Below are 23,337 nucleotides of genomic sequence, written 5' to 3' on the forward strand. Positions count from 1 at the left end.
TTTTTTAAACCTTGTCAAAGGACAAGAGTGACAGGTTGTTTATTTTGCCTATAACATAGATTATAAATATAATGCATTCCTTATCGCATTTCTCATGCTCTTTGAGAGTTGCTTTCAATTAACAATAATAGGCAGCCCAGGTGGTTGACTAGTGGGATAAGGATATCATGTAGAACAAAGTGGGAATTATATCAAAATGTTGTCACAATCAAGCTACAGTAGCCCATTACAAACAGTATTGTAAGGTGCTTCAAAATGTTATTAGGATGGCCAAGAGCATGTGGTATGGTATGCAAATAGAATAGCTAATTCACAGGATGAAATTAAAACCTTATGGTCAGCTGTGAAAGAAGTGTCTGGTCAGTAGCACAAGGTCGACAATATAAAGTCAGTTATAGTACAAATATTTCTGTTATTGATAAATCAGATGTAAGTACAGTAGTTAACAACCATTTTCTGATCGTTGCTGGTGAATTAAATAAAAATGTAGTTTCTACAGGGAATCATATAAATTTCTTGGCAAATGACTTTTAGAAATTGATGACTGAAAGAGTCCTTTGCGATACAGACAAGGGGGAGATTGAGTCAATAATTAAATCACTGGTGACTAAGGACTCTCATGGATTTGGTATAGTGCCTAGCAGAATATTATAGTACTGTGCTGCACTTGTTAGCCCTGCATTTAGCCATATTTGTAATTTTTCATTTAGGAATGGTCAGTTTCCTGAATGGTTAAAGTACTCAGTAGTAAAGCCACTTTATAGAAAGAGATAATGCAGACAATTTTAGACCTATTTTTATGCCATCAGTGTTTGCTAAAGTTACTGAAAATGCTGTGTATGTAAGAATAGATGATCATTTTATATCACACAATTTGCTATCACGTCTACATTTCGGCTTTAGCAGTCGTTTAACAACTGAAAATGCTACATTCTCTTTTCTCTGTGAGGTACTGGATGGATTAAACAAAAGGTTTCGAACGATAGGCATATTTTTTATTTAACTCTGTGTTTGATTGCGTTTGATGTTGCTCCAGAAGTTGGACCATTACAGAATGCGGGTAGTAGCTCACAACACACACCCAAAATTCACTATTCACAATGTTGAGAATGGCTGTGACGTGGGGTCTGAGTGGGGTTCAGTCAACTGGGGGGGTGGGAGGGGGGGCAGGCATCAGTGTTGGGGCCACTCTTGTTCCTTATTTATATAAATGATATGCCCTCTAGTATTATGGGTAACTCTAAAGTATTTCTGTTTGCTGGCAACACTAGCTTGGTAGTAAGGGATGTCGTGTGCAGCATTGGCTCTGTTTCAAATAGCACAGTTCATGACTTAAGTTCATGGCTTGTAGAAAATAAACTAACACTAAATCACAGTAAGACTCAGTTTTTACAGTTTCTACTGCACAATTCAACAAAACCTGACGTTTTAATTTCACAGGATGAGCACATGATTAGTGAAACTGATTAGTTCAAATTTCTAGGCGTTCAGATACATAGTAAACTGTCATGGAAAGCCCACATTCAGGGTATTATTCAAAGACTTAAAGCTACCAATTTTTACTGTTCAAACAGTATCTGAAGTGGGTGATCGTTTGACATGAAAATTAGTCTGCTTTGCTTACTTCATTTGCTTGTGTCGTATGGTATTATATTTTGGGATAACTTTTCCCATCCGAAAACAACATTTTTGGCTCAGAAACGGGTGGATCAGGCAATAAGTGGTGTAAGTTCACAGACCTCTTGTCAACCCCTGTTCACTAGTCTGGGTATTTTGACATTGGCCTCTCAATATATATATATTCCTTACTGTCATTTCTTGTTACCAATATTATCTTATTCCCAAGAATAAGCAGTTTTCACTCAGTTAACACTTAGCAGGAATCAAACCTGCATTTAGATTGGACTTTCTTAACTAGTGCAAAAAGGTGTGCAGTATACTGCTGCATCCATTTTCAATAAGCTACCACTCGAATTCAAAAATCTCAGCCATAATCCATGGGTTTTCAAATCGAAACTGAAGAATTTCCTCATGGATCAAAAAAATGGTTCAAATGGCTCTGAGCACTATGGGACTTAACATCTCAGGTCATCAGTCCCCTAGAACTTAGAACTACTTAAACCTAACTAACTTAAGACATCACACACATCCATGCCTGAGGCACGATTCGAACCTGCGACCGTAGCGGTCGCGCGGTTCCAGACTGAAGTGCCTAGAACAGCTTGGCCACCAGGAGTTGGCCCTCATGGGTCACTCCTCCTATTCTGTTGAGGAGTTCCTTGAAAAATTAAGCTGATTCTTGTTGTATTGTTGATTGCATTTACTTAAATGTATGGGTTGACTTCTTTCGATTTCATAAAGATTTTACTTTTATCTGTTATTACTTTTATATTGTAATTTCACATAGTGACACATTACATGATCTTGGAGATTTGCTCCTCAATTTTATCCTATGGAACTTGACGTGTAAATAAATAAATAACAAAGCACTTTGGTTTAGATGCCAGTCTCTTTGGTGAAAGTGGGCCATCTAGAGTGTTTGATGTGAATGTTCGACTTGTATGTATTCTTTGATCCATTGGAAAATGTTCTGCTGCTGGCAAACTATTTTGTGGTATTGTGAACTTGCCATCGCCTCCAAGCATATTTGGGTACTACTGTGAACTCATAGGGTCCTCCATTGAAGATGTGGCTCTGAAAACCAGGAAGGAAGCAGGGGAGGAATCTATAGAAATGAGTGGCGGTTCTAGGGACTAGGTAATGGCATTAGATGATTCATGGCAAAAGAGGAGACATATATCCCTGAATGGAGTTGTAACGGCTACTTGTGGTGATAATGCAAAAGTGATAGACATTGCAATATTGTCAAAACATTGTACGTGCAAAAATAAAATCAAAGGAGAGCACAGCGGTACCTGTGAGACAAATTTTAGTGGGTCAAGAGGAGCAATGGAAGTGGAAGCAGTGAAACAAATTTTTGTTCCGAGATACAATGTTAGGTACAAATACCACCTTGGGGATGGAGTTTCAATATTACACTGGAACTGAAACCATATGGAAATGAATTTGTAGTTGAGAAGTTGGAATGCATTGGGCATGTGCAAAAACATATGTGTGTACAGCTTCGAAGGCTCAAACAAACTTTATGTTCGAGTAAGCCCAGTGATGGAAAGCAATAGGAGAGAGAAGGTGGCTTACTGATGAGGTGACTGAAAGTCTGCAGATATACTATGGGTATGTGATAAGACAAAATACTAGTAATTCTAGAGACATACGAAAAGCGGTGTGGGCATTGTTCCTTCATATTGCCTCTTCCAATGAATGCCCTCAACACAACCTGAGCCCAAAAGGACTATGATCACATGCATGGTTTGCCAGCAGCTGTGATAAACGCAATAAAACCAATTTTTCATGACTTAGCACAGCCAGATTTGTTACACAAATGTCTACATAGTTAAACACAGAATCCTAATGATATCATTACCAATTTAATTTGGACAGTGATTCCTAAAAGGGTATTTGTAGGCTTAAAAACACTGCACTTTGGCATTTATGATGCAATAGCAACCTACAACCAAGGGACCAGTGTGAAGTGTGAAGTATTGAAGGCATTAGGATTTGCAGCTGGGATGAACACTCTACAAGCACTAAGAAATATTGACAGAGAGAGGATAAGGGGAGCAGAAAGAAGAATAAGCTATATGAAATATAATGGAACAACAGGCCAAAAAAAAAAAATACCAAAAAGGAAACTTTCTGAGGATGAAGAAGAAGACTCTGATAATCCACCCTACAGTATATATTGATAAACTTCGACAGCCATTTCCTGTAAATTAGAATTTTTTGAATGAAAGGAAAATTTTCTCAAAATCCACTCAACGTAGGGGGATGAAATTTTTATACACCACTCCTAGTGGTTGAATTTACATTGTAACACGGCCATTTGGCAATATGTTCAGTAGTTTCATCTCAATTTGATTCAATAAAACAACTTTTTGTAAAAAAGTTGGGACATTAATAAAAAAGGACATGAGAAAAGATACTCCAATATCACTCGACCATAACTGCAATACTAAACCACTCTATATGTTAAAAAAAATTTCAAAATTTTCGGTTTGGTAGATTATTCATAAATGTTTCTCAGACCAAGAGATTTCAACATGAGCAGCACGCACACCTCCGGTACCCCTTAGCTCCAATACAATAAATATTTTAAATTAAATTGAAAATTTCAATGTTACAAGCAGCTATTGCAGGGAGAAAACAACTCACGGTGGTTGCTGCATACTACTGGTTTCTTCTATAAGCTATGAAGTAAATACAGATTATAATCGTTTAAGTGATGATTGTATATTTGAAAGCAGTTGCATAGACGTTAAAGACCTTAATAAGTTAGTAGTTTTAATTTATACAACCCCAGAAAAGACATTAGTCACACCATTCCTTTCTAATTTCCAGTGCTTGCAAGATAAATTAAAGAAAGAAAGTAATAAAAAAATTGTAGTAGCAGCTGGTTTTAATACAGCCACTGCAAATGACAATAAACAATCAACAAAATTTATTGATTGAATAGAACATTTGATTTTAAACTAAATTTTTTGGTGTTCACCAGAGAAAGTATTCACTCAGCAACATGCATTGATAACATTGTAACAAATTACTACTTCGATGAAGTACATAACTCTGTCTAGAGTTTGGACTTTCTGATAACTCAGCCTTGTTTGTCAAACTGCCAAACAATGATAAACATAATGTAAGAAAAACTTATGTAAAAGAAGTATCAATAAAATAAATACTGAAATATTCTATGAGAAACTTAGTAAAGTGGTCTCTCAGGGATTGTGAGTCAACAAATGAAAACTTCAGTACATTCTTAAACAGTTTTCTTGAAGTATTTGATGAAACTTTCCCACAAAGATCATATTGCAATAAAACAACAAGTAAGATAAAATAGATCATACCAGGAATAAAATTTCCAGTGAGAGTAAAAGGAAGCTACACAATCAGCTGAAGTACAACTAATATCCTGGTTTTGTAAAATATGTCAGGGACTATAAGACTATTTTTTAAAAAGTTGTGAAGACTTCAAAACAAATGGCAAATAATACATTCATTCTAGGGGAAAAAATAAAACAAGGGCAATATGAAATGCAGTGAAGTAAAAAATCACAAACAAAAGATTTCAGAAATCAAATCTAAGGAAAAATATGTTGTAAATCCAGCTCAAATATCTAAGTGCTTCAATGAGTACTTCACAAATGTAGCAAAATATGATTTAGATGTAACAAATTACGAGCAGAAAGTAAACAGTTTTGGATTGAAAGGCAATATCAGTGAATGTCTTAAAAAAATCAACACAGTCTCAACAAAATTTGTTGAAAATGCCATACTCTCCTTAAAAGACAAAGACTCTGCAGGTTGAGATGGAATATCCACCAAAGTAATTAAAAAAGTTTAAAAGGTAGTAGCTCATCCTCTTTCTCTCTTAGTAAACAAATCATTTGAGGAATGTTACTTCCCTGATCTCTTGAAATACGCAGAAGTAAAACCATTGTTTTAAAAAATAGATTCAAAAGATGATATGGGAAATTATCATCACATTTTTGTACTTCCAGTCACATCAAAAATATTTGAAAAGATTTCTGCATTACGGATATTACTTCAAATCACCAATTTTTCATCCAATAAGGCAAAACACAGTAGATGCAATAAATGAACTTATTGAAAAAACTATTTCATTATTAGATAGGAAAGATAAGTCACAGGAATAGTCTGTAGTCTTACAAAAGCATTCGACTCTGTAACCATATCCTGCTGCTTTTCAGACTCAACAGTTACGGAATAAGGGCTATTGCTTTAAAATTGTTTGAATCATATCTCATGGAGAGCAAACAAAGAGTAATAATCAAATGTAGAAGACTACTTCTCAGACAGAAAACTGTGTCACAAGGTTTTCTTCAAGGCTCAATTCGTGGACTAGTTTTGTTCATGTTCTATGTATATGACTTGCCTCTCAATATAAATACTCATTTAAGTTTGTTTGCAGATGATACTTACACCCTAATTGAAAATCAAAATTCTGACAGTATACCACAGAGTGTCATGAATACGTTAAGTAACTTGGAGACATGGTTCAATGTAAATGGCTTCAGGCTAAACATCTGAAAAATCAGCATGCACAGTTTTGAAGCCAAACAATCAAAAACTATATTCACATATAGAGTATCCAGCAAATAAATTCAACAGCCTAGCATTTGCTATGGAAATTTTAGCCAGTGCCACTCATATGGACACCAGGAAAATAGCATACTATACCTACTTTGAATCTGTTATTAGATATGCCATAATGTTTGGAGGAACTCGGTAAATAATATACGAATTTGAAAGTTGTACAAAAAGAATCACTGGAAACATGTGCACCGCACAGCTAAGGGCATCATTTCGACCATTATTTAAAGAGCTAAAAATATTAACTGTACTGTCTTTATACATCTTTGAGGTGATTCTTTCCCTAAGCAGCAGAGCTGAGCTATTAATAAAGAAAAGACATTTTGGAAACTTATATAACACAACACAAAGAAAACTTCATGCTCACCTCACATCAGTTAAAATTGTGTGCTCAGACTCCTCAGTACATAGCGGTGAAAATTCACAACTTAATAAAAGGTTGTAACATAATGAATAAGAAGATAAATATTTTAGAATACAAATTACATAATTTTCTAATCGAAAGACGCTACAACTCTGTGGAAGATTTCATGAAGAGCGGAGTAATACTTCTAGCTGGATCCCTAATATGAAATAAAAATTCATGATTCTTATAGGGGATGTAAATACTGTAAGCTTGGCAAATTTTAAATAAGTAAATTCTTCACAAAGTAATATTGTAAGTGCGAAAAAATTTCAAATAAGCGAATTGTAACCTGGAGATGTCTCTTGTAAATCGGCCATATCTTCTGAAAATCTGTGTGTTATGAGATGAATAAAACACATTTCCCAACTGCTGTATGCTACGTGGAATGAAATCAGCCACAGGAAAGAACTAAAACTTAAGTTAAATTTTTGTAAGACAAGAGCGCAGAAGAGCGAAGCGCATAAAGAATACATGGAGGCAAACAAAAAAGTGAAAACATTGCTACGTCGAGATAAAAGGAAATGGATAGATGAGCAAGCAAAATTAGCAGAAGAGGAAGCAAGACAATGAAATATGAAAGACCTCTACAACATTACCAAATGGTTGTCAATGAAGAACTTCAGACATGAAGGACCAGTTAAGAACAAGAATGGTGTGATGCTTACAACTCAACAGGCACAGCTACAGAGATGGGAGGAGCACTTCAGGGAACTGTTAAATTGTGAAGACAAACAAGAGAAACAAGTACGAGATGTTCCAGAGGAAGTCGAAGAAGACCAAAATATAAATTTACAGTGCCCCACAATGGACGAAATTAGGATTGCCTTGAAAACACTAAAAAATCATAGGCTCCAGGCCTAGACAACATAGCACCAGAGCTCTTAAAAGCCGATACTGAAAGTACTGTTAAAATGCTCCATCCTTTGCTGAAGCATATTTGGCTTGAAGAGAAATCTCCAAAGGAGTGGAAAAATGGCTTGGTGGTAAAGCTCCCAAAAAAGGGAAATTTGTCAGACTGTAACAACTGGCGTGGTATTACATTGTTGTCAGTGCCCAGTAAGGTCCTCACCAGAATTATTTTAAACAGAATTAAAGAATCCCTTGAAAAGCGACTGCGTAAAGAACAGGCCGGTTTTAGGGCACAACACAGCTGTGTTGATCTTATTAACACTCTTAGGATCATCTTAGAGCAAAGCAAAGAATTCCAAGCAACCATGTACCTGGCATTCATTGATTTTCAAAAGGCCTTCGATTCCGTGAAACATAAAGTGCTCTGGCAGGTGTTGCGGAAGTATGGCATACCACAGAAGATCTTAAACATCATAAAAGATCTATATGATGGCTACGAATGCTGCATACTCCACAAGGGAAATATGACAGAGCCCATAAAAGTAACAACTGGAGTCCGGCAGGGTTGCATTTTGTCACCAACACTTTTTCTACTCATTCTAGACTCTGTTATGAGAAGAGTCACAGCAGGCAGGAGACGAGGAATCCAGTGGGGGATCCACGAACGTCTGGAGGATTTGGATTTTGCAGACGACATAGTTTTATTAGCTCCAAGGCTGACTGATATGCAAGCTAAATTAAGCTTGCTGAAAGAAGAAGCAGAGACTGCTGGCCTCAAGATAAATACAGGCAAAACAAAGGAAATGAGAGTAAATTCAGGTAACATGGAGATGCCCCTGTTGATAGGTGAGCAGCGAGTGGAGACTGTCAACTCATTCCTGTATCTGGGTAGTATAGTGGCGGAAGATGGTGGAGCTGGAGATGACGTGAAAAACCGCATTAAAAAGGCAAATGCTGCCTTCATACAATTGTATCCAATATGGAAAAATAGAAATATCACATACAAAACAAAAATCCGTATTTTTAATACAAATGTGAAGGCTGTCCTTCTGTACGCCAGTGAAAGCTGGAAAATGGATAAAAAGATAACAACCCAGTTACAAAGCTTCATAAATATATGTCTTCGACGCATCATGAATATCTGGTGGCCAGAAAAAATATGTAATGAGGAGCTCTGGCGAATAACAAACCAGATACCTATAGAAGACCAGATACGAGAGAGAAAGTGGGGCTGGTTGGGGCACACCTTGAGAAAACCAGATGGAGCCATCGAGAAAAAAGCATTGGAATGGAATCCCCAGGGAACAAGGAAGAGAGGAAGACCAAAGGGCACATGGAAGAGGACAGTGGAAGGGGAAGCAAAAAGAGTTGGCAAGACCTGGGCAGAATTGAGGCAAATGGCCAAAGACAGAGACGGATGGCGAGTTCTCCTGTATGCCCTATGCCCCCATAGGGGCCAAAGGAATTAAGTCAAGTAAGTCAAGTATGCCAGGAATAATGGCCAGGCAGTCAGTATCGCGAATATCAATATAAAAATCGATAGTCGATACTCATTCGCAGGATCCAAGGACGTGCGCTTAAGTCCTTAACGTGAGTCTTGCAGGCCCCACGGAATTACTTCGTGACGTTATCAAAAAGGCCGAATGCGTGACATCGCTGCCTGGTGACTGGAGCTGTAAGCAGCTCTATTAACATAAGTAATGTCAGTCACCTATTGACCGCAGCCTATATACAGACCTGCCATCAGCTGTCATTTTGGAACGTCAAGTCAATACGGATTGCTTGAATGAAACTTCGGTTATGAAAATTAAGTGTGAAAACAAGGTCTGAATGTGAATAATCTCGATTATGGAGACATACTAATCTGTAGCGTAGTCAGAGTTACAGTCTTTTGTGTTTGACTGAAGACAACTGATGACGAATTATTGGTTGAATGGCAGAGTGAATTTTAACATAGCACACAATATTATGTCTTCAGGACAATGTCTCTAAACGTTTTTTTAACGTATTAAGTGCAGCTGACTGATATAACTATCACTCAGACGTTTGCAATATCTATCTATGAATTTGTCTTTGCATCCATTCCAGCAGTAGCAAATACAGAAAAACGTATTAAATGCGGGTAAAAGATACATAGTGAAACGCCACTTGCATTTTTGTAATTTGTGAACGATGTATATACGTAATATGCATCAAAGTACACGTCAGATACTTGTTCATTGTCTAATATATGTTTTCGGCCATGACCGAGTAGTTTTATTTTTTATTAGGAAAAATGCGTTAAATATGGGAAACTGCATTTAAATATGGCACAAAAACATATTAGGGAATGCCACACGTTTGTCTGTTACCACAACCTTTATTTCTCATGTAGTTTCTCAAAGTCCAGTTTACTTGTATGTGGCCTTCTGATAAAAAGGAGTGAATCAGGAATTATTAATAGATTCAAGCAATACTCAGATCTTCAAATGAGTGTATACATGAGACAAAATAAGTCGTCTTTAAGAGGGTGCAACGTATCTCGTATCTTGGGGGTGGCAGAAGAAGCCAAGCTGGCAGCTTTCCTACCACACTATTGAGCAACGAGCAGCAAGTTAAGATGTGCTCTGCAGAGACCTTTGTCCCAGCCTGCCCCCAAGATACTAGATATGTTGTGCCCTGCTAAACACGACATAGCTCTTCACTTGCCCGGTGTGTACTGTGTCCCTTCTGAGTGCAGCAGTATTTATATAGGCCAGACAGTTCATACAGTTGCCGTGAGTTGTACTGAGCACAGGAGGCATATTAAGCAAAGAGAGGTCGACAAGTGACCCTGAGCATTGCCTCAAAAATGGACAGAAAATACAGTTTGAGAACACGAGAGTCTTAACTCATGCGTCAATGTACTGGGACTCCGCTATAAAAGAGGCACTTCAGATTGGAATTAACAGCATCAATTTCAACAGAGGGCAGGTCACACATTGAGTAGGGCATGGTGGTGGGCTTTAAATGTCGAAAGGAAGCAACTCTTGCAGGGAGGAGGGAGCGGCAGTTTCAAAAATGGCGCTGGTCCCTCGCGCCATCTGACATCACTCGGTCCCATGGCGGGAGAGAGCTACTACGACCTGCTCAACTTGGGTTCTCTGCATGCATGGTTTCAGCCCCCTCTGATTGGTGCCAGCAGCCATAATTGTGGGTATATAAGTGAGAAATAGTTCCAGTCCCAGCAGTCAGTAATTTTACTCATGAAAACGATAGCAGAGCTAGCGATCGAAAGCTCGAGAATTTTATTGGAACTGACGCAGCTTGAAAACTGATAAGATTTTCTCCAAATGCCAGATGTATCGAGGTTTGTATCTGCCGGTTTTATGTTGTGAATAAGCTTCCTACTTAGGTTGTTGTTGGTGCTGAAGCTTATTTCTACATCTATGTTTTTGAATAGCCTTGCTAATTTAGCAGACATTATTCCAGGGTATGACATTTTTACATATTTAATTGGTGGGCTTCTTCCAGCTGTGAGTGTACTTTGGTGTTATTTGTTCAGTTTATTTTTAATCTTTTGTGACATTGCATTAGTGAATGAAGGATCATATCCATTGTTTTTTGCAGTGTGCTGTTTCTTGTAGGAGTTCTGTATGCTGAAGTGGAAATATGTGGGCTTTGTATAGCACTGATCTATATGCAGCTTTTTTATGGGAGGTGGGATGTGTGGAAGAGTTTGGTATAGTGATATCTGTACCAGTAAGTTTTCTTCTTAGTCTCTCTTGTTCGCCCTTGAACCAATGCATATTCAAGAAAGCCTTTTCAAGGTCATCATACTTAAGATATTTTTCAGACACTGCAGTCACCCGTAAGACAGAAACAAAATGCAGAAAACCTGCCATAAATTTAATCTTCTGCATGTCATTCCAGCTATTCGGAATGAGAAATTTTAATGACTTAATGAATATGATGAGGTGGGTATCCCATTGATAGGGTGAAAAAGTAGCAAACTCTATCTGCAGGAATATGATTTCCACCATGAAATATGTAGGAATATGTGGTATGACCCACATAACATGATGTACAAGGGTTGATTCCACTTGGCTTTACCCTCTACCAGAGCACACACCATCATGGTGTGACATGGTTGTTTCACTAGATGCAGCAATCACATCAATCTTGAAGTACCAGGTTCTAGTAGTTTCATATTTTTTTCAGCTAAGTAATTTAAAGGTACTGGATTTAATTTCCACACATAACTGGTCCACGTAATTTTTGTGGGCCACATCATATTTTGGTACTTTATTTACCATAACTCCAGAAACGCAATCTTCCATATCATGTAAATGTTAACAAAGTGCCTTTAGGACTTCAGCATTTGTTTGTGTGCTTTGGTCCTCACTCCACTGCACAATGTGATCATTGTACGCCGGCTCCATTGTGGAGAATTTAGTTTCAATAGTTTCCTCTTTTTTTTACTTTGTGAGCTACACAACATTTGTTTCTTCATCGAAAAACATGCTCACTTAGTTTTTCCTCTATCTGTTTGTCTATCCTGATTGAAATCTCATCTACTCCACGACAGAACTGGGATCTTTCCCAATTTAGATACAATCGTTTTGTCTTTTTCTGTGATAAAATCTGTTGTATTTAATTTTTCTCTGATAGACTCTATTACATTTACTTTGGTCACAATGTGAGTTTATTTTCTTTGATGAAATCCATTATATTTAGTTTGGTCGCTGTACAAACCATGACACCTATTATTCACTCTAGTTTTGTCATCATATCATTCATTTTCTGCTAGGTAGTTAATATGATCATGCTTCCTGGGGTAGTTTCAGATTTGGAAGCTGGTAACTCATGTCATCCGACCTAGACCAAGAACTGCTACATAAATCTGTCATGAAAATTAATATATTCATTAAACCACAAAATTATTATATGAAATGCTCTCAGGTATTTGCAATAATTAGTGATGATAAACCCAACCATTAGCGATAATCATTAGTTGCACTACATGATAAGTTATCAATTAAGAAATTGTGCTGCAGACAACACTATGTTAACACTATATCTACAAAGTGACTTAATTAAAAATCATAGAAAAGTGTAGAAAATTTACATGGCAAGAATGCAGTACATTAAAGATACTCTTATCTATTAATGTAACTAAAAGAGAATTTCTACTGAAATTACTCATTGCAGAAATCGTCATGTGAATTTTAATAAATTTTAAAAAATATTGGCCAACTTTCACCTGTAATCGTGTTGAGTATGTCTGGATTGGTTTCTTTTATATACAGGGTGGTCCATTGATCGTGATTGGGCCAAATATCTCACGAAATAAGCGTCAAACGAAAAAACTACAAAGAAAGAAACTTGTCTAGCTTGAATGGGGAAACCAGATGGCGCTATGGTTGGCCTGGTAGATGGCGCTGCCATAGGTCAAACGGATATCAACTGCGTTTTTTAAAATAGGAACCCCCATTTTAATACATATTCGTATAGTACATAGAGATATATGAATGTCTAAGTTGGACCACTTTTTTCACTTTTTGAAAGATGGTGCTGTAATAATCACAAACATATGGCTCACAATTTTAGATGAACAGTTGGTAACAGGTTCACAGGAGAGCTTCTGTAAAGTTTGGAAGGTAGGAGACGAGATACTGGCAGAAGTAAAGCTGTGAGTACTGGGCATGAGTCGTGCTTCGGTAGCTCAGATGGTAGAGCACTTGTCCGCGAAACCAAAGGTCTCGAGTTCGAGTCTCGGTCGGGCACACAGTTTTAATCTGCCAGGAAGTTTCATATCAGCGCACACTCCGCTGCAGAGTGAAAATCTCATTCTGGTAACAGGTAGGTTTTTGAAACTGAAATACAGAATGTAGGTACCTTTGAACATTTTATTTCGGTTGTTCCAATGTGATACATGTACATTTGTGAACTTATCATTTCTGAGAATGCATGCTGTTACAGCTGATAATGCATGCTGTTACAGCATGATTACCTGTAAATACCACATTAATGGAATAAATGCTCAAAATGATGTCCACCAACCTCAATGTATTTGGCAATACGTGTAACGACATCCCCCTCAACAGCAAGCAGTTCACCTTCTGTAATCTTCGCACAGACATTGACAATCCGCTGACGCATGTTGTCAGGCGTTCACAATAGTAAATATCCTTCAACTTTCCCCACAGAAAGATATCCGGGGACGTCAGATCCGGTGAACGTGCGGGACATGGTATAGTGCTTCGACAACCAATCCACCTGTCATGAAATATGCTATTCAATACCGCTTCAACCGCACACTGGCTATGTGTCGGACATCCATCATGTTGGAAGTACATCGCCATCTTGTAGTAACATCGGTAGAACATTATGTAGGAAATCAGCATACATTGCACCATTTAGATTGCCATCGATAAAATGGGGGCCAACTATCCTTCCTCCCATGATGCTGCACCATACAATAACCCGCCAAGGTCGCTGATATTCCACTTGTCACAGCCGTCGTGGGATTTTCCGTTGCACAATAGTGCATATTAAGCCGGTTTACGTTACCGCTGTTGGTGAATGACGCTTCGTCGCTAAACAGAACGCATGAAAAAAAAAAAACTGCCATCGTCCCGTAATTTCTCTTGTGCTCAGTGGCAGAACTATACGCGACGTTCAAAGTCGTCGCCATGCAGTTCCTGGTGTAATCGTTGTTGATGTAGCATTCTCAACACCGACATTTTTGAGATTCCCGATTCTCGCGCAATTTGTCTGCAACTGATGTGCGGATTAGCCGTGACAACAACTAAAACACCTACTTGGGCATCATCATTTGTTGCAGGTCGTGGTTGACGTTTTACATGTAGCTGAACGCTTCCTGTTTCCTTACATAACGTAACTATCCGGCGAACAGTCCGAACACTTGGATGATGTCGTCCAGGATACCGAGCAGCATACATAGCACACGCCCATTGGGGATTTTGATCACAATAGCGATACATCAACACGATATCGACCTTTTCCGCAATTGGTAAACGGTCCATTTTAACATGGGTAATGTATCACGACGCAAATGCCGTCCGCACTAGCGGACTTATACGTTTGTGACTATTACAGCGCCATCTATCACAAAGTGAAAAAAGTGGTCCAACTAAAACATTCATATTTCTTTGCGTACTTCTCGAATATGTAATAAAAAATGGGGATTCCTATATAAAGAAACGCAGTTGACATCCGTTTGAGCTATGGCAGCGCCATCTAGCGGGCCAACCATAGCGCCATCTTGTTTCCCCCTTCAAGATAGACGAGTTTCGTTCATTGTAGTTTTTTCGTTTGATGCTTATTTCGTGAGGTATTTGTCCCGGTCACTATCAATGGACCACCCTTTATATTCCAAATTCTTATCGGTAACCATGTTGAATGTGCAACAAAATTTACAAAATATGGATTAGTTTTTCTATCTACAGTTAAATTAATATAAGAGAAATAGCTAAGTTAGCAATAATCTTTCAAGGTAATATATTTTAACTAAAGTTCAGTCTTGATCACAACACTTGCGTCTCAATAATATAACCTATATTATTGAGACATAAGTGTTGTGATCAAGGCTGAACTTTAGTTAAAATATAATACATTATTGATCACTGTTCCGAAAAGGTTTACCAAAATCTTTCAAGGAGTTCTGCAGGTCCAACGAAAATGCAGTTCCTAAGTTCCGTCACAGTCGCCACTTCCCGTATCTCATTAAGTTTAAATTTGACATTTAATAAACAAATTTTATATTGAATTTAAAGACTCTTTGACATTATTGCAACTGTTCCTGCTGCACAAATGAGATACAAAATCAATTTACCTTTTGCACAACTTTGTCACCGTCTGGCAGCTTATTCTGCGAAGATGGATATCTAAGGGTTTTAGTAGCGAAGGAAGCTTTGTCTACCTTTTTTTATTTTCTTTAGACCATTGTAGATTGTCATTTGCCAAATGCACTCATCTGTACCGCTTTTATATGCTAAATATGTTAGAAGTCACAGTAATAATTAATCGTTTTATGCTTCCACAAAATAGCGAGTGAGACTATTACAAGAAGCGACAATCTGCCACAAATAATTAAGCAGAACTAATCTCTGATTACATCTGTGTCATAGCTGATAGAAAAACATGAGTTACCAGCTTCCAAATCTGAAACTACCCCAGGAAGCATGATCATATTAACTACCTAGCAGAAAATGAATGATATGATGACAAAACTAGAGTGAATAATAGGTGTCATGGTTTGTACAGCGACCAAACTAAATATAATGGATTTCATCAAAGAAAATAAACTCACATTGTGACCAAAGTAAATGTAATAGAGTCTATCAGAGAAAAATTAAATACAACAGATTTTATCACAGAAAAAGACAAAACGATTGTATCTAAATTGGGAAAGATCCCAGTTCTGTCATGGAGTAGATGAGATTTCAATCAGAATAGACAAACAGATAGAGGAAAAACTAAGTGAGTATGTTTTTCGATGAAGAAACAAATGTTGTGTAGCTCACAAAGTAAAAAAAAAAGAGGAAACTATTGAAACTAAATTCTCCACAATGGAGCCGGCGTACAATGATCACATTGTGCAGTGGAGTGAGGACCAAAGCACACAAACAAATGCTGAAGTCCTAAAGGCACTTTGTTAACATTTACATGATATGGAAGATTGCGTTTCTGGAGTTATGGTAAATAAAGTACCAAAATATGATGTGGCCCACAAAAATTACGTGGACCAGTTATGTGTGGAAATTAAATCCAATACCTTTAAATTACTTAGCTGAAAAAAATATGAAACTACTAGAACTTGGTACTTCAAGATTGATGTGATTGCTGCATCTAGTGAAACAACCATGTCACACCATGATGGTGTGTGCTCTGGTAGAGGGTAAAGCCAAGTGGAATCAACCCTTGTACATCATGTTATGTGGGTCATACCACATATTCCTACATATTTCATGGTGGAAATCATATTCCTGCAGATAGAGTTTGCTACTTTTTCACCCTATCAATGGGATACCCACCTCATCATATTCATTAAGTCATTAAAATTTCTCATTCCGAATAGCTGGAATGACATGCAGAAGATTAAATTTATGGCAGGTTTTCTGCATTTTGTTTCTGTCTTACGGGTGACTGCAGTGTCTGAAAAATATCTTAAGTATGATGACCTTGAAAAGGCTTTCTTGAATATGCATTGGTTCAAGGGCGAACAAGAGAGACTAAGAAGAAAACTTACTGGTACAGATATCACTATACCAAACTCTTCCACACATCCCACCTCCCATAAAAAAGCTGCATATAGATCAGTGCTATACAAAGCCCACATATTTCCACTTCAGCATACAGAACTCCTACAAGAAACAGCACACTGCAAAAAACAATGGATATGATCCTTCATTCACTAATGCAATGTCACAAAAGATTAAAAATAAACTGAACAAACAACACCAAAGTACACTCACAGCTGGAAGAAGCCCACCAATTAAATATGTAAAAATGTCATACCCTGGAATAATGTCTGCTAAATTAGCAAGGCTATTCAAAAACACAGATGTAAAAATAAGCTTCAGCACCAACAACAACCTAAGTAGGAAGCTTATTCACAACATAAAACCGGCAGATACAAACCTCGATACATCTGGCATTTGGAGAAAATCTTATCAGTTTTCAAGCTGCGTCAGTTCCAAAAAATTCTCGAGCTTTCGATCGCTAGCTCTGCTATCGTTTTCATGAGTAAAATTACTGACTGCTGGGGCTGGAACTATTTCTCACTTATATACCCACAATTATGGCTGCTGGCACCAATCAGAGGGGGCTGAAACCATGCATGCAGAGAACCCAAGTTGAGCAGGTCGTAGTAGCTCTCTCCCGCCATGGGACCGAGTGATGTCAGATGGCGCGAGGGACCAGCGCCATTTTTGAAACTGCCGCTCCCTCCTCCCTACAAGAGTTGCTTCCTTTCGACATTTAAAGCCCACCACCATGCCCTACTCAATGTGTGACCTGCCCTCTGTTGAAATTGATGCTGTTAATTCCAATCTGAAGTGCCTCTTTTATAGCGGAGTCCCAGTACATTGACGCATGAGTTAAGACTCTCGTGTTCTCAAACTGTATTTTCTGTCCATTTTTGAGGCAATGCTCACCAATGATCACTTGTCGACCTCTCTTTGCTTAATAAGCCTCCTGTGCTCAGCACAACTCACGGCAACTGTATGAACTGTCTGGCCTATATAAATACTGCTGCACTCAGAAGGGACACAGTACACACCGGGCAAGTGAAGAGCTATGTCGTGTTTAGCAGGGCACAACATATCTAGTATCTTGGGGGCAGGCTGGGACAAAGGTCTCTGCAGAGCACATCTTAACTTGCTGCTCGTTGCTCAATAGTGTGGTAGGAAAGCTGCCGGCTTGGCTTCTTCTGCCACCCCCAAGATACGAGATATGTTGCACCCTCTTAAAGACGACTTATTTTGTCTCATGTATACACTCATTTGAAGATCTGAGTATTGCTTGAATCTATTAATAATTCCTGATTCACTCCTTTTTATCAGAAGGCCACATACAAGTAAACTGGACTTTGAGAAACTACATGAGAAATAAAGGTTGTGGTAACAGACAAACGTGTGGCATTCCCTAATATGTTTTTTGTGCCATATTTAAATGCAGTTTCCCATATTTAACGCATTTTTCCTAATAAAAAATAAAACTACTCGGTCATGGCCGAAAACATATATTAGACAATGAACAAGTATCTGACGTGTACTTTGATGCATATTACGTATATACATCGTTCACAAATTACAAAAATGCAAGTGGCGTTTCACTATGTATCTTTTACCCGCATTTAATACGTTTTTCTGTATTTGCTACTGCTGGAATGGATGCAAAGACAAATTCATAGATAGATATTGCAAACGTCTGAGTGATAGTTATATCAGTCAGCTGCACTTAATACGTTAAAAAAACGTTTAGAGACATTGTCCTGAAGACATAATATTGTGTGCTATGTTAAAATTCACTCTGCCATTCAACCAATAATTCGTCATCAGTTGTCTTCAGTCAAACACAAAAGACTGTAACTCTGACTACGCTACAGATTAGTATGTCTCCATAATCGAGATTATTCACATTCAGACCTTGTTTTCACACTTAATTTTCATAACCGAAGTTTCATTCAAGCAATCCGTATTGACTTGACGTTCCAAAATGACAGCTGATGGCAGGTCTGTATATAGGCTGCGGTCAATAGGTGACTGACATTACTTATGTTAATAGAGCTGCTTACAGCTCCAGTCACCAGGCAGCGATGTCACGCATTCGGCCTTTTTGATAACGTCACGAAGTAATTCCGTGGGGCCTGCAAGACTCACGTTAAGGACTTAAGCGCACGTCCTTGGATCCTGCGAATGAGTATCGACTATCGATTTTTATATTGATATTCGCGATACTGACTGCCTGGCCATTATGCCTGGCATACTTGACTTACTTGACTTAATTCCTTTGGCCCCTATGGGGGCATAGGGCATACAGGAGAACTCGCCATCCGTCTCTGTCTTTGGCCATTTGCCTCAATTCTGCCCAGGTCTTGCCAACTCTTTTTGCTTCCCCTTCCACTGTCCTCTTCCATGTGCCCTTTGGTCTTCCTCTCTTCCTTGTTCCCTGGGGATTCCATTCCAATGCTTTTTTCTCGATGGCTCCATCTGGTTTTCTCAAGGTGTGCCCCAACCAGCCCCACTTTCTCTCTCGTATCTGGTCTTCTATAGGTATCTGGTTTGTTATTCGCCAGAGCTCCTCATTACATATTTTTTCTGGCCACCAGATATTCATGATGCGTCGAAGACATATATTTATGAAGCTTTGTAACTGGGTTGTTATCTTTTTATCCATTTTCCAGCTTTCACTGGCGTACAGAAGGACAGCCTTCACATTTGTATTAAAAATACGGATTTTTGTTTTGTATGTGATATTTCTATTTTTCCATATTGGATACAATTGTATGAAGGCAGCATTTGCCTTTTTAATGCGGTTTTTCACGTCATCTCCAGCTCCACCATCTTCCGCCACTATACTACCCAGATACAGGAATGAGTTGACAGTCTCCACTCGCTGCTCACCTATCAACAGGGGCATCTCCATGTTACCTGAATTTACTCTCATTTCCTTTGTTTTGCCTGTATTTATCTTGAGGCCAGCAGTCTCTGCTTCTTCTTTCAGCAAGCTTAATTTAGCTTGCATATCAGTCAGCCTTGGAGCTAATAAAACTATGTCGTCTGCAAAATCCAAATCCTCCAGACGTTCGTGGATCCCCCACTGGATTCCTCGTCTCCTGCCTGCTGTGACTCTTCTCATAACAGAGTCTAGAATGAGTAGAAAAAGTGTTGGTGACAAAATGCAACCCTGCCGGACTCCAGTTGTTACTTTTATGGGCTCTGTCATATTTCCCTTGTGGAGTATGCAGCATTCGTAGCCATCATATAGATCTTTTATGATGTTTAAGATCTTCTGTGGTATGCCATACTTCCGCAACACCTGCCAGAGCACTTTATGTTTCACGGAATCGAAGGCCTTTTGAAAATCAATGAATGCCAGGTACATGGTTGCTTGGAATTCTTTGCTTTGCTCTAAGATGATCCTAAGAGTGTTAATAAGATCAACACAGCTGTGTTGTGCCCTAAAACCGGCCTGTTCTTTACGCAGTCGCTTTTCAAGGGATTCTTTAATTCTGTTTAAAATAATTCTGGTGAGGACCTTACTGGGCACTGACAACAATGTAATACCACGCCAGTTGTTACAGTCTGACAAATTTCCCTTTTTTGGGAGCTTTACCACCAAGCCATTTTTCCACTCCTTTGGAGATTTCTCTTCAAGCCAAATATGCTTCAGCAAAGGATGGAGCATTTTAACAGTACTTTCAGTATCGGCTTTTAAGAGCTCTGGTGCTATGTTGTCTAGGCCTGGAGCCTATGATTTTTTAGTGTTTTCAAGGCAATCCTAATTTCGTCCATTGTGGGGCACTGTAAATTTATATTTTGGTCTTCTTCGACTTCCTCTGGAACATCTCGTACTTGTTTCTCTTGTTTGTCTTCACAATTTAACAGTTCCCTGAAGTGCTCCTCCCATCTCTGTAGCTGTGCCTGTTGAGTTGTAAGCATCACACCATTCTTGTTCTTAACTGGTCCTTCATGTCTGAAGTTCTTCATTGACAACCATTTGGTAATGTTGTAGAGGTCTTTCATATTTCATTGTCTTGCTTCCTCTTCTGCTAATTTTGCTTGCTCATCTATCCATTTCCTTTTATCTCGACGTAGCAATGTTTTCACTTTTTTGTTTGCCTCCATGTATTCTTTATGCGCTTCGCTCTTCTGCGCTCTTGTCTTACAAAAATTTAACTTAAGTTTTAGTTCTTTCCTGTGGCTGATTTCATTCCACGTAGCATACAGCAGTTGGGAAATGTGTTTTATTCATCTCATAACACACAGATTTTCAGAAGATATGGCCGATTTACAAGAGACATCTCCAGGTTACAATTCGCTTATTTGAAATTTTTTCGCACTTACAATATTACTTTGTGAAGAATTTACTTATTTAAAATTTGCCAAGCTTACAGTATTTACATCCCCTATAAGAATCATGAATTTTTATTTCATATTAGGGATCCAGCTAGAAGTATTACTCCGCTCTTCATGAAATCTTCCACAGAGTTGTAGCGTCTTTCGATTAGAAAATTATGTAATTTGTATTCTAAAATATTTATCTTCTTATTCATTATGTTACAACCTTTTATTAAGTTGTGAATTTTCACCGCTATGTACTGAGGAGTCTGAGCACACAATTTTAACTGATGTGAGGTGAGCATGAAGTTTTCTTTGTGTTGTGTTATATAAGTTTCCAAAATGTCTTTTCTTTATTAATAGCTCAGCTCTGCTGCTTAGGGAAAGAATCACTTCAAAGATGTATAAAGACAGTACAGTTAATATTTTTAGCTCTTTAAATAATGGTCGAAATGATGCCCTTAGCTCTATGAACTAGGTTCTACTATAACTTATTTTCAAACCTGTGATCTGCGAGGAATTTGCAAACTTTCAAGTGACCATTTACAAACCGGTGATGTAAGGTCACAAAACATGATTTCAACCGTTCAGAGACGTGGAAATTATGAAGCCTGCTACTTCTAAGGCACTGCTGTATCAGGAAAATTAATTGATTTTATTGTATAAGATTCAGCGCTTTCTGCTCTGCACTCTACAGTGTATTAAACAAAATAGGCGTACACATACTCTAATTATAACCTTAATTTTAAACTAATCAGATTACGAGAATAACGAGATGATTATCACCAAGATGAAGACATCTGTCATATTCTGCAAGTAACGAAGTGAGATTGAAATAAATTGATTCCTCCGTCGTTTTTTTGGCACAAACTTCATTCGATGTGATTCATGTGCATAGATATTATTTGACAGTTCACAAGTGTAAACATGGCGGCATGTGAAGGTGTAGATGAATTACCAAATTTGAAAATAGAAATTGAAAATAATGTTGAAGAACCTATGGAAACGGATGACTGCAGGGCAAACATAGAAACCGAATATTTGAAAGATGATATGGAAGAAGGTGAAATAAGTGATTCGAGGGACACAATTGAAGATGTGGACCCAAGGCCCACAGTGTCAACACACACATCACGGGTAAAAATTGATTTTATTCACTAATTGTTTACGTGTGTATTTGAACTAAAAGTCAGACCCTTTTTCCATTATTATAGTAAGAGAATGATACCAAGTACGTTGTCGTGGCATTACAAATAAAATAGTTCGTAAAATTGTTTAAATGGTTCGTAGTTACGGTGTGTGTGTGAAGTTGGCGAAGCAGTGTTCGGATGACTACAAAATCGTGCAGGTTCTCAGTTTAACTACTCATTTGCGTGCTTACAAACTATGTTGTGGTATGATACAGAAGTGCCAAAATTAGGGCATTGCAGTTCGTGTATTAAGTTACAGTGTGTTAACGAGATATACCTTATGTTTACATGTAAGACTTTGTGTATTTACACTCTTCATTAATGATATTGTATGCGTTATTAAGTTGTTTCGTTTTCATTTTTAACGATCTTTGCGGAGTTGCTTACGAAACTGGCACGTGCATTACGTCTTAACAACAATACAGAAAAAACATCTTTTTAACTTCAGAAATAAATTTGTGAATTTGTAGGAATTATACTTGATTTTAAATGGCAATTTTGTAAGGCTTGCGCAGTTTGTGCCAGAAGGAGTAATACATCTAATATAAAACCGTATCTTACATTACGTCTAGTTTGTTTTAAGCAGTCTTGAATTGGACTATAACAGTTACAGAGCCCCTTACAACATTTCGCAGCTCTCCACTATAAAACTCCTAAAATTTTAAATTATATATATCCTGAGATCAAATTTCGTAAGGCTTGGTTTTATTCTGTAGACAAGTTGCGGTCGACAGAAGTGTTGGACCCCAATGTGTGGCTGTGGTGTCAACCGAAGTTTTTGGTACCACCTGTCCACTTTGACTCGAGACATAAGTGTGTAGTGTTGTGTGACGTCGTGGTAGTGGATTGTGTTTGCAAGAGTATTGGAGTATGTGGTGATGCTCTCTAGTGTGAGATTATTATTTCTAAATTGCTTGTTAGTGCTGTTAGTGATTCATTAGACTTATTGAGTGCTGTTTGTAAGAATAATATTAGAAGAGGTTCTGGGAGTTTGTTGGTGAGCTATATTCACGTTGGCAGTTATGGGTATTAAGATTCGTTTTTGGGTTTGATGTTATTAGTGCAGTGTGTTGTTTGTAGTTGGAAATTTGACTTTATGCTTCTTTTTTTTTGTTGG

General features: G+C 38.0%; 1 protein-coding gene across 1 annotated transcript in view; it reads left to right on the forward strand.

Moving 5' to 3' along the window:
* Nucleotides 1-21,950: 21,950 nt before the first annotated feature.
* LOC126188866 (nuclear cap-binding protein subunit 3-like) overlaps nt 21,951-23,337 on the forward strand; it is a 92,207-nt gene continuing 90,820 nt past the window's right edge. Inside the window, exon 1 of the mRNA XM_049930518.1 lies at nt 21,951-22,167. Within this exon, the coding sequence (XP_049786475.1) occupies nt 21,958-22,167 (210 nt within the window). The 5' untranslated portion in view covers nt 21,951-21,957. The remainder of the gene's footprint in view (nt 22,168-23,337) is intronic.

Source organism: Schistocerca cancellata, chromosome 1 (genome assembly GCF_023864275.1).
Source record: "Schistocerca cancellata isolate TAMUIC-IGC-003103 chromosome 1, iqSchCanc2.1, whole genome shotgun sequence".
NCBI classification, from domain to species: Eukaryota; Metazoa; Arthropoda; class Insecta; order Orthoptera; family Acrididae; genus Schistocerca; species Schistocerca cancellata.